The sequence below is a fragment of the Harpia harpyja genome, chromosome Z, assembly GCF_026419915.1.
Source record: "Harpia harpyja isolate bHarHar1 chromosome Z, bHarHar1 primary haplotype, whole genome shotgun sequence".
NCBI lineage: Eukaryota > Metazoa > Chordata > Aves > Accipitriformes > Accipitridae > Harpia > Harpia harpyja.
In genome coordinates, this window is record NC_068969.1 from 78,732,968 (window position 1) to 78,745,131 (window position 12,164).

A 12,164-nucleotide genomic window follows, 5' to 3' on the forward strand; every position below is an offset into this window, starting at 1 on the left:
ATAGCATGTTGCATTTTATTTTTAAGGGTAACTTCAAAAACATTTAGATCTATCACTGAAATATGCTTGTAGGACCAGATGTACCTTTAGGTCCTTTGGATTTTCAGTAGTACATTCTAAGCATCAGCAGATGAGACAGCAAATATAAGAAGGTGTTACAGACACAAATGTTAACTTACCTGTGAAGGTTTCCTTGAATACAAAATATAGCTTTCCTATATATGCTAATAGTATAGATTCATCTCACTCCTTTTAACAACTGGATTTTGATCTGTACTGATAAATTATGGAAAAATAAGGACCCAATATAAAATATCCTACCTTTCAGCAGGTCCATGGAAGATTCTGATAATGCTTCCTTAGGACTTTCCATCATATTGATCAGCCATTCAATAAACTAAAGATTGAAATATAAAGGAAAATCTGAATTAAAAGAGCCTCTGTATCAGAACACCACAAATTCTTTTCAGTTTGACAGGCAACATCTGGTTGCTACTAAACTCACAGTTACCTAATCAGAGGCAGTGGCCAATCAAGCTTCTGCCCAAGCTATCCAAATGCCCTAGAGTACATCTCACTGTCAGTGTAATTTCTCCCACAGCTGGATCTGAAATTCCCTTTGTTCATTCTCATTACCTCAGCAATAATTCTTTGTAATGAAGAAGGCACAGTAAATAGTTTCCCTCCGTCTTGCCTGTTCATGCCTTTAACCTATTAATATGATCCCTTCTTATGGGTCTCTTGTCCAAACATTTTACTGCAAATCCTTCAGAACTCTTACTGCCTTTGTCCCTCTTTTGACCTCTCTCATTCTTCATTGTTCTTCTGGCAGTGCAGGGTGCCTGGAGGACAACGTGGTATTTCAAACTTATCAGGATGATTTTCAGGGCATAGTCTCAAATTCTTCCCTAAAGCCTAATTAGGCATATTAACATGCATTCCTCCCACATTCTGAATTCTGACTTCAGTGGTAACTCTGGGCACTGGAGTGTACAGGAGCCAGTCCTTAACGGATTCTGGTTTGCACAAACCAGGTAATTAGTAATCTATAGGTTTATAAAAATATTTCCACCTATCTCAAACACAAGCAATCTACAGCAGGCTTGCCAAATTTGGCACAATTTTCCACACTTATTTTCAACTTATATTTGAAAATAAATGACACACACTACAAACTGCACAGAAGATCTTTGATTCCCAAATTGCCACTGTGGTGATGTCCAACTGCAGAGGATCTGTCTTTCAGTGTTCAGAAGACTGACTTGCTACCAGCAGCTGCCAACTCTCCTCTCTCACCTGTATCCTCTTAAGAGTTTGACTCCCAAAATTGGAATGTTTTTTGTTCTTCGCAACTCTCACATTTTACTTGAGAAACCACATTCAGTCTTTTGAGACAAGTCATATCTGATCGCAAATAAAGAACAAGCTCACAAGTCAGATGCAATAGATATAGAGGAAATAACTGCTCCGCCTAAGACTTTAGCTAACTACTAAAAAAGGGGTGCTTTGTAACTGTTGGAAAATGCTTACCACTACATGCAATTTTACCTTCTGTGTTTGTTCTTTCCAAGCCTCTTTAGCCAGCAAAAGGGAAATGCTGCTTGGAAGGAGAGTGAGAGTCTCTTGCACAGCAAGCTTGTCAGTGGGGTGCTTGCCAATGTGATCCTCAGATAATTCTGGTAATATCATTTGGTGCTTCCATGGTGACCAGTTAGCACTAAGGCCAAGCAGTAATGGTGCGCCATGGTCAGCCCAGGCCACCACAGAAGCTGCAAACAGCCACAGAAGGAAATCTATGCACTAAACAGGAAAAAGGCAAAAATGCACTTTATTAAATTAATAATACAGAAGAGGAAGAAAACCCCAATAAAAAAAAAAAAAGCCAAAAATCCAGATGGTGGCTTGCTCTTCAAAACAATCATCTGAAAATTCAGCTAACATTCAAAATGCAAGAACTAATTCTTAATATTCTCTTATGCTTTGAAGCAGCATAAGCCTTTTTCTAAACTCCAAATCAAACTAAAATATCTATAGAAAGAAAAGCAAAGCCACACTCTTCTAAAATCATCCTTTAGATTAAGGCTGACCCACATTTCATTTAAAACGAGGAAATAACTTCTTTACAGCAAGCTGACTGTTGAGGGAAATTAGAGATGGTCACCCTTGTGGTGCTGCAAATGGTTGGGAAATACTGCAGCAATGTAACGAATGCCTTTCTGATCTAAGCAGCAGCTTATTTTATGTCCTCAACCAGAAGACTTAAGCAGCTGAACAGAGTAACAATGAACAATATTAGTTCCCTGAAACTGTCCAAGCCCTCTTAGAAACAGCAGCTGCATAGTTTTGACCTGCATAGACAGTTCTATTGGTGAATTCAAATTTTTGCTTTAATTGTTCTAAATACAGTAAATTCAAAGCAATGATTTCCTTTAGTTGCCTTTAGCTTCTATCATAATTTAAATGTCATGGTTATTTTAAAGTAAGAGTTTTAAATACACATACATTCACAAAAATCAACAAGAATTTCTCTGTGGAGGCAAGATGACAATCTTCTAAAACATAAAAGCATGGGGAATAATACTTATTGCTGAGGAAGAATGTGAAATACATCAAAAACTCCTTTTTTCCTGAAAGCTGCAAAGTACTTTCACAGCATGTACCTCTTTAAGATTGACATTTTGTAAGGGTGTTGACTGGTATGCTAGATTTCTGATATAGCCCATCAAGTCTAGCAGCCAGTCCATTCTTTTCAGCACTCCTAGAAGAACAAGAACATTGACTCACATAAAACACTAGAATGCACCATTTTTCATTAAAAAGCAAGCATAGGGAATCACTATAGCAACAAAGCACTGACTGTGGAAGAACAATGATCACCAATACCACTATCACATTTGATTCATGGTTGCTACTGACAGAAGGCATACGGGTACTTAAACTGTACAAAAACTTTGCTTAAAATGCAGGCAACACACTGGACACACAGAAAAAGGAATGCTGAGCTAGAATTATTTCACATAATGGCAGCCTGCAGGCACCACTAACCCAGTCTGCATATATGACCACTATGGAATCCTAAAGCTGCCCTGAAGTTTTTGCCCCAGTACTTCATCTAAGTCTAGCACTGATGTCACTGTACATTGGGCAGGAATGTGGGGAGAGCTGCGAAAATCCTCCTGCAGTGCAGAGAGGATCAGTAAAATACAGTTAAGGCATGCAAATAAAATCAGCCCTCAACCCAAGGATGGAACATACGTCATTGATTCAGATTCTGCTGTCCAAAATTTGTTCTACCTCCTACAAACTAATAACCATCTTCACCTTTGAGACCATATCACTTCGTACACTACCACTTCCTTGTACTCTTTACATGTGCCCTCTTTCATGTTGCCTCCTCTTTTACCCAAAGGAACTTCACTTCACTCATTCAAAACTGACTACTGTTTGAAGTTCTTCAACCACAGCTGGCAACTAAGGCATCTAGCAATGTAATGCTTTGAAGTTGTTCTGTGAACACAGGCAGCCAAAGATGCTTCTGCCATGAAAATGAGGAGACCTCATTCTTGCCTCCCTCTGTTCTTGTTTCTTCCTCCTTTATCTCCTGTGTGATTCTGCTACTTCTCTGGCATCAGCTCCAGTGCTTTATCAGATCCTTAGCTGAGACAGCCCAACTCATTAACCAACCAGATAACTATCTGGTATGGTTATAAGGAGGTGGAAGGGCAATTTGTTTCCTGGGTTAACTCAGTGCAAGAAGTTCAGAAAAGCAAGCTATCTCCTTGGTTCAACCAATCTCAAGGGAACACGCCCCTACCTACTGTCTCACACACTGATATATCAGATATTAGATCTGAAGGTTGCACTATTACTGGTCTCTGATGTGCTATGTACATTTCTAATGCTAATGCTACTGTACACTGAAAGTCGAAAAAGACTAGGAGACACAGACTAGTCAAAAGTCTGGTCTGCAAACCACCTGGCTGAGATAAATGACTTACAGCTGAGCCACAGAAACATAAAGAATTGGAGAAAAACATAAAAGCCATGTTTGATACAAGTATTTGAAGAGCAGAAAAATTCTGAAGATTGAGTAGTTTCTAATATGGAGAAATTTCGAAACACGTGGGTTAAACCATCTTAAAATTATTTTAAAACAATTAGTGTAGATCCATTGATATCTGTTGACTTTGTTGTTGATTCTTCTTTAAGCCTGACCTTACCTGTGTTTTCATGGTTCACAATACGAGCATGATAGAAACCATGCAAGAGCATCCATAAAATACTTTCTTTCTGGTGATATCCCACCACAGTATCAATCACGGCACTCAAGTTCATCAGAGGCAGTCTGCCTTGAGAAATTAAATACACTTTCGTGAATGTGGCCTTCTCTATATTGTTCTGCAAATGCAATTAAAACCAATGTTAAATTAAAATGTACCTTTCTTGTGGGAACAGTAGATGCTGCATTCCTCTTTATAAAAAAAGGGGAAAAATTCTTTGATTATCTAGCAGGCTAATTTTTCTTCAATACAATTATGAAACAGAAGACTGTACATATTACTTTAATTTTACATGCTTCTAAATAGTCCAGCAAAGTGCAACTCAGTACTGTTTGACTGTTTTCATACTTCTTTAAATTCTACATTCCCCTTTAAATTGAAATGAGCCAGCTTGACAGTTCTGGAGACTCACGTCTTCTTGCAAGACAGAGTCACTGCAGTGACAAAAAGGGTTTTCTAAATGGTGTTTTCCAGTGTGGAAATAAGACCTCAAAGATATAAGGAAATGACAGTTCAGTTTCTCTAACCTGTTTAAATGCATGATTCTCTAGCAAATCTGCCAGTAAACAGAACAACATGGTTTTATGTCATGGGTGTTTGTTTGTAACAACCTGATCTGAAACCATCAAGTCCTTCCACGCAGGTAATTTCCTTAGCATTTCAGCTGCTAAAAATTCCACTGCTAATTGATTCCACTGGTGAGCTAGAAGCTGAAAGCTTTTCTATTTCATTGTCATCCCTAGCCTTCTTGTCCACCAGGAAACATTCTGAGTGTGAATGCAAACTTAGCACATTAAGTCAAGATTGGAAGGTTGTTCAGTCAAAGTATTTCACATTTTTAACTGAAGAAAGGATCCACCAGTTCAAGCACAGCTAGTCACTGGGCTGCATTTATGGTGGTTATGTTAACCAAAGAGGACTATGGTCTTCCATTTGCATCATTGGTCTTGGCTTCAGAAGATCTAACACCATTCCTGTTCTGCTAGGAGAGCCCTGCCTGAACTTGACCAAGATACTTAAACTCTCCAGTTCAAAGCTCCCAGGTCAAATCAGTAGTATTTCAGTTGCCTTGAGAAAGTTTTGGATATGGGCTCTTGCCGCTTTTGCTTCTCTCTGCTGCCTGAAAATTAGAGCCAGAACACTCTTACTTGCATGGCAGATAAAACAGTGCTCTCAATGAGCTGAAACATGCTGGTGACAAGAAAAATGTTAAGGCATGCTTGTTTCACATGATTTGGTGATAAAAGACCAGGAGTAAAACACCATTACCTTAGAGATCTGGAAAATGTGATCAATCTCTGAATCAGCCATTTCTGAGATACATTTTGCTACATCAACATACATCTCCAGTTCACCTCTCTGGAAACAGAAAAGTAAATGCATATTTAGATGTATACTTCCAGGTTTCTTCATCATTAAATTGGTAAGTCCAGGAACTTCCTTAGTGATCATGGTGAATATTTAATCTAGTCTCTAGCCTCATTTTATTTATTCTATTTTAGAAAGTCTGTATTTGTTGGGGACTTCAATGTACTTAATTATTAAGGAATAATGGTATCTGAAAACTTTCAAAGAATTTGTTTTATTTTTAATGGAAAAGTGCCCTTCCTTGGAGATATTTTCTGTAGCTAGATAGTTTCTTTAAATCACTGTGAGAGCTTAATCCTCTGTGGGAAAAATACCCAAACCCTTCTGATTGTTCTCTTCTTCTGTTTTAATAACATTTATTTCATTACTAATACTGTATTTTTCCATTACCAAATCATTTATGAGGGAAAAGTGCACATTAAATTGGTTTCACAACTTAGTCATATTGTAAAGAATATCTGAAAGTAACTTAAATTGAAATTATGCAGGCATCTTAACTACTATCACTAAAAATTTCACATCTACTTCATGTTTCAAATCTGATGGGTCAGTGCAAAAAGATGGGACTTACCATCAGTTAAAAATACCCAGTTACAATATTCATATACCTCATACTTACTCCTTACCTGAACCTCATTTGGTAGAAGCTCAAATACTTTCTCCACAGCCTGGCACAGAAAGCTCCAGCAGTACTGGGCAGGGTTTGGAAGTTTCATTGCCTGCATGAGCCCCTGTAAAACACACTGGCAAATTTCTGGGTTTTTGGTGCGGTTCTTCACTTCGAATTGTTGTATCAGAAACACTTCTGTAAAAGACTGTAGTTTGTCTTCTGCAACATGTTTCATCCACAGAGGCAGGGACATGAAAAGGTATTTCTGGGTTTTCATCTGAAAAGCAAAAACTTCTGCTTAGTTTCAGGTTCTAGCTCTTCACTGACCTTCAAGTATTGTTATAAAGGATGAATTTATAAAAAAGTGGCTTAAACACCACTTAAAAAAAGCACTCAAATTCATAAATACTTCTCAATTCTTCCCTCTTTTGATGAATTGCTTGAATTAAGAAGAGTTCAAACATGTCAACATTCTATTTTCCTTAAAAATTGAGGAACTTTCTTTTGATGAACCCTAGATATCATGTCTCTGTACTGGCAGGACAATTGTGATTTCCCTATATGGTGCCCACTGCATTCCTACATAAAGCATACTGACTAACTAGACAGCCAAGGACAGAAGTATGGTACTCCTAGCACCATTAATATTGCTAGCTAGTGAGGAAGAACAAATAATTACCTCGAAGGAATCCAAAGCTCACACACTCTGTGGCTGAGCTCATTTTGTGACCTCAAATCCCCACTGCAGTGAGAAACTGGTGTTCAGAAATAAAATCTTTCTTTTTTTGGTACCTTATCAATTATGTATCTTAAAATTGCCAACAAGTGTTTGCATATCTGTGAAGATGAATGAATTAAAAACTACAAGACAAAAATACCCCTTAAAGAACTGGAAAAGATCACAGAAATCCACAATGGATTTTATGGGAATTGCCATGAATGTGTTCCTCAATTTGTATAAACTGACAGAACTGCACAGTCAAGTTAACATGTTCCTCAATTTGTATAAACTGACAGAACTGCACAGTCAAGTGGACTGTGGGATTCAGGGAGTTTTATATACTGTATCACGGAGTCCATGTTGTACCTCTGTAAGAACTGCACTGTAGTGGAGGGTAAGCCCAAATTTGATTATACTATAGGTTAGTCTATTGACTATCTACAGAATTAAGGCAAGGCTTTCAAGAAGTAACACATTTTACTAGATCAAGAGACACTGCTAGAAGAAGCAGGCAAGCTTTTGGACAGATACATAGTCTTTTTCCTAAGACTATCAGCTGGTATAATAAAAGATACTTCTTTTCTCCCTACATGCCATGCCTTCTTACATCTCTAGGTTGTCAGAGCTATAGCATGAAACGAGGGAGAGGAAAAATATCTTAAGCAATCTAAGTAAAACCAATGTAGCAGATCTTAAGTTTGCCTTGAATTTCAAGGCACCAGAATAGCCTTTCTCTCACTATAAATATTTGCTAAACAATATTTCTGCGGGATTCTGAACCCAGTAATCCTCTTCTGGTGAGACATCCTAACTGAGGATCATCATCACTGAGGAATCCTATAGGAAAGAAAGAGGTGCTGAGGTCCCACAGATTTTCTGCCATACGTACACTGAGACTGTAGACAAGGGGAGGTGCCACCCACATCCCCAAAAGGATTGCTGCATTTTGAGATGACTGGGCCTGTGTCACAGCCAATTGAAGGCAGAGATGTTTTACCTCATCACCTAAAGCAGAAGAAAACAAACAGAAGTTATGAAGAAGTTGTTATCACGTTAAATTTGTTCTCAACTCATAAAATAAAGGAGTGTTATTGTTCTACTAGAGCGCTACATTAAAATTTGCTTTTCTAGAGCTGCTGCTTAAAGCTTTTAAACACATACATGTTTGAAGTCTTCTCATCCCATTCATGCACTTTCAGCAAGAAATCTCAAGATTTCTCCAAGTTCATTTCAATTCACTCAAGAATAAAAATGTGGGAATGGTAAGAAAAGTAAGAATTAAAAAACTCCTTGCCAAATAAAGAGAAGATTAAATCTACAGAAGGAGAAATGAGACAATATTCCTTCCTGCTAAATGTAGGAGTAATTAGCATTTGTTCACATGTTTCTACTCTTCCATGTTCATATAATATGTCACAGAACAGAGGTTATTCACTGTTACTGCTGTGGATGCTTGGTTGCAGCATTCTCCAGGTTAACACATGGGAAGACCTTACTGTGCATAGAGGTTATGATGGTTATGGAATCCTTATTGGTTTCCCTTTAAAGTCCCCTTAATGACTGGTACAGCCTGTTTCTTAATAGAATAACTTGTCATAAATATGTGGAAGAGGTACTTTGAGCAATGGCATGGCTTCCATACAGTTCATGATTGCTACAGCAACATAAAGACAAACAATTTTAAGTATACTAGCATCTGACCCATTAGACAGAAGATACATTACTGTTAAATGTCAGCATAAACCTTAAACAGGTGCTTTGCAAGTTAAAAAGTTCTTTCAGTAATGAAAGTGGCAATCTATATAGCGTGACTTTATAAAGTTCACTAATATTAGTGCATGAAGAAAGCAAAGATTTAAGAATCTAGTATCAGGTTCTTCAAAATAAAATATCTTATACGAGAAGTTAAGTCATCTGCAGAACTTGGAAAGGGTGAAATTGTAACAAGATACTTTGGTAAACAATCAAAAAATTCTCTCTCACTAGCTTGGACTGCTAAGACACAGATTATGGTTTGCCTATGACTGTTCACTTCAGAGCACTACTGAGTAACAAACAGGTACTACTTCAATTACGTTGTATGGTTTCTGCTAAGCAACAACTGCAATAAACCTTGTAAGATGGGAAAGCAATCTGTTATCTTCAATATGTTTACAGACGAACAAATCTTCACAGTAGAATTTGTGAAACATTTAAGGTTCATAAAAACAATCATGAATTCTCAGACATGGATAACAGTGACCTAGGGAATCCGAGAGAACTGAGTACATACTCTAATTTTCATAAAAATATTAATAAAAATATAGCTGTTCCAGGAAAAGCGTATTAAGAGTGCCAGGTTGAGGGACATGATTCTCCCCTTCTACTCCGCTCTCATGAGACCCCACCTGGAGTACTACGTCCAGCTCTGGGGCCTCCCAACATAAGGACATGGGCCTGCTCGAGTGGGTCCAGAGGAGGGCCACGAAGATGATCAGGGGTCTGGAGCACCTCCCCTATGAGGACAGGCTGAGAGAGTTGGGGTTGTTCAGCCTGGAGAAGAGAAGGCTCCGGGGAGACCTTATAGCAGCCTTCCACTACCTAAAGGGGGCCTACAGGGAAGATGGGGAGGGACTCTTTATCAGGGAGTGTAATGATAGGATGAGGAGTAATGGTTTTAAACTGAAAGAGGGTAGTTTTATACTAGATATTAGGAAGAAATTCTTTACTGTGAGGGTGTTGAGGCACTGGAACAGGTTGCCTGGAGAGGTTGTGGATGCCCCATCCCTGGAAGTGTTGAAGGCCAGGTTGGATGGGGCTTTGAGCAACCTGGTCTAGTGGAAAGTATGCCTGCCCATAGCAGGGGATTTGGAACTAGATGATCTTTAAAGTCCCTTCCAACCCAAACCACTCTATGATTCTGTAACTATTAGGTCATAATACAACTGTTCTGCATTATACTTTCTAGCACAACATGACTATTGCTCATTAGCACACAGCAAGACCTATTTCTGCACGTAAATATAATCTAGAGAAGGGTGTGCAACTTCCACAACACTACAGAGGGACAGTCAAGAGAAATTATGTATGAAAATGTAGACTATGATGCTGTCTGAAGTCAATAAAACTTAGCCACAAAACCGATGCACTGTTTCCTCTGGAATTCCCCTGATTGACAAAAGTTATACTCCTAAATGAAAAACAGGAATAAAAAAATCCCCCATACATTTAACGAGTTTCAGCTATTCATAAGGTTGCATACCAATTTGCATCAGCAGAGCTCAGTATAGGAGCTTTCACTTATTCTTACAAAAGACTACAATCAATTGCAAGAATACCAAGTAAAACAGAAGTTGCAGCTCAAGTATAAGCAAAAATGTTTAATATGTAGCCAAAATCTTTCTGTATCTAGCAAGTAGTTGTTCCTCATAGGACATTAATTACTTACATTTTTAGTGCTTATACGAGCACTCTGTATAAGTAAAATAAACACCAGAAAGAAATAAGAACAACCTTCCATATTCTGGGCTGTGCAGCACAGCGATTTAAACGCAACAGCACTTGCCCAACCCAGTTGTAAAAGAATCTGCAAGGCCAGTAATAACGGTTACATATGTCAGGAGAGACAAAACTCAGTGGAATCAAACAAGGGAATACAGAACTTTGCGCAGTAGTTTGTTGGGTTTTCTTAAGGAAATGAGTTTGAAACTCAGACACTTATACCAACCAAAACAGGCACCGACAGATATCCTGAGTAGAACAATATTATACAAGCTGTTCAACACAATACTTCAGGATCAAAGCTACTCTACAGCATGAAGAAAAATGCTCTTAGAAGCACTGACAAAATCAGGATCATGATGGAAAAAGGGATATGCTTTTCTCTGTCACCCAGTGTAATTTAGTAGAAAGTGTATTTCAGACTAGTAATAGCTAGATTAACTATGGAACAGTTCAAACTTGTGATAAAGCTGCCTGCAGTCTCTGACACAGGCATTGGACCAGCATTTAGTGGATACTGAAAATAAGATACAATTAGTTGAGTTTCACGATGGGCTCTTCTTACTGTAAATAGTTCAAATGAAAAATTTAGTCCAATTTCACCAGTGGTTTAGGTAACTTCCAATACTGCTCCCAATTTCTCAGCTCTGATCTTCTCTAGTCTTTTACTGAGTTAAAACAAACTGTGTCCACACGGTGATCACAAATATATGCTTGCAAACATTAAAAAGTTGGTCTTGAAAGCATAGTAAACACTTCAATCCCTGCAATAACTTCAAGCCCTGAAGTGGACTCTAAAGTTTTTGAAAGCTGTGTTAGTAAAGAAGTCCTGTGGCAAGTACAAAAGACTTAATAGAAAACTATTAACCTTACCAAAGTTTAGCCTCATCAAAGGAGAAAGAATGGATGCCCAGTTTACAGATGGATACTGATGGCTTTCTCCAACTAATGCAATGGGTGCCAGTGCTACTTTCACCAGCTCAGCTGGGACAGATTCAGGGCCTATAACAGAAGATTCAATCAGAGTCTGAGTTTTATACACACACATTTGGCTAAACAGCTCAGGAAAAAAATGTGAACACTGCACTGAAGACCAATCTGTAGAGAAGAACTGAAAAGCATTACAGAATTACTGTTATTTCTTTTTGTATCTGAGAATCAGCTCTCTCTTGTTTGTAATCAACAGTTGTATTTTTAACATTAATGTCCTATCAAAAAAGGCTTTTTGTTACTGATAAATAGAAGCTTTCAGGTTCCTTCTCCTTGAACCAATTTATGAGTTAATTACAGATATTCCTCATCTCGTAGGGTAGTATTTTTGCATTTGTTAGTAGGAGAACAGCAAAGTTTTCTGACACTGCTCTCCTTCCCCATCCTGTAGGTACAGGCCACAAAAATTGTCACAGGTGCTAACCTTTGATACATACTGTGTTCCTTAAACACAGGGAGTTAAGTCAGTGAAAGTCCTCCTGGAGGCAAGACATGGGCAATTTTTACCTCCATTGAAAGCAAAGCCTGCTTCATAGGACAGCAGTGAGCTCACTTTGCTCCATAGAGGAATAATCTCCTTTGCTTTATCTTCCTTAAGACTGTACTCCAACGCATTTCTCTTTTACTAGCACTTGTCATGTAAGAGCATACTTTCTTCAGGTTCCTTTGCATTTATCACACATTGCAGTAACCCATTTGAACACCGCTCTGTTAC

At 38.2% G+C, this 12,164-nt stretch overlaps 1 protein-coding gene across 2 annotated transcripts in view; it reads right to left on the bottom strand.

Annotated features, from left to right (window-relative positions):
* FOCAD (focadhesin) overlaps positions 1-12,164 on the bottom strand; it is a 138,035-nt gene that overhangs the window by 9,716 nt on the left and 116,155 nt on the right. For both annotated transcript variants that reach the window (XM_052778443.1, XM_052778442.1), the window contains 8 exons: positions 11,333-11,461; positions 7,869-7,984; positions 6,275-6,535; positions 5,550-5,639; positions 4,221-4,398; positions 2,661-2,758; positions 1,549-1,800; positions 322-397 (listed from right to left, as the gene is read on the bottom strand). In XM_052778443.1, coding sequence (XP_052634403.1) covers positions 322-397; positions 1,549-1,800; positions 2,661-2,758; positions 4,221-4,398; positions 5,550-5,639; positions 6,275-6,535; positions 7,869-7,984; positions 11,333-11,461 — 1,200 coding nt within the window. The remainder of the gene's footprint in view (positions 1-321; positions 398-1,548; positions 1,801-2,660; positions 2,759-4,220; positions 4,399-5,549; positions 5,640-6,274; positions 6,536-7,868; positions 7,985-11,332; positions 11,462-12,164) is intronic.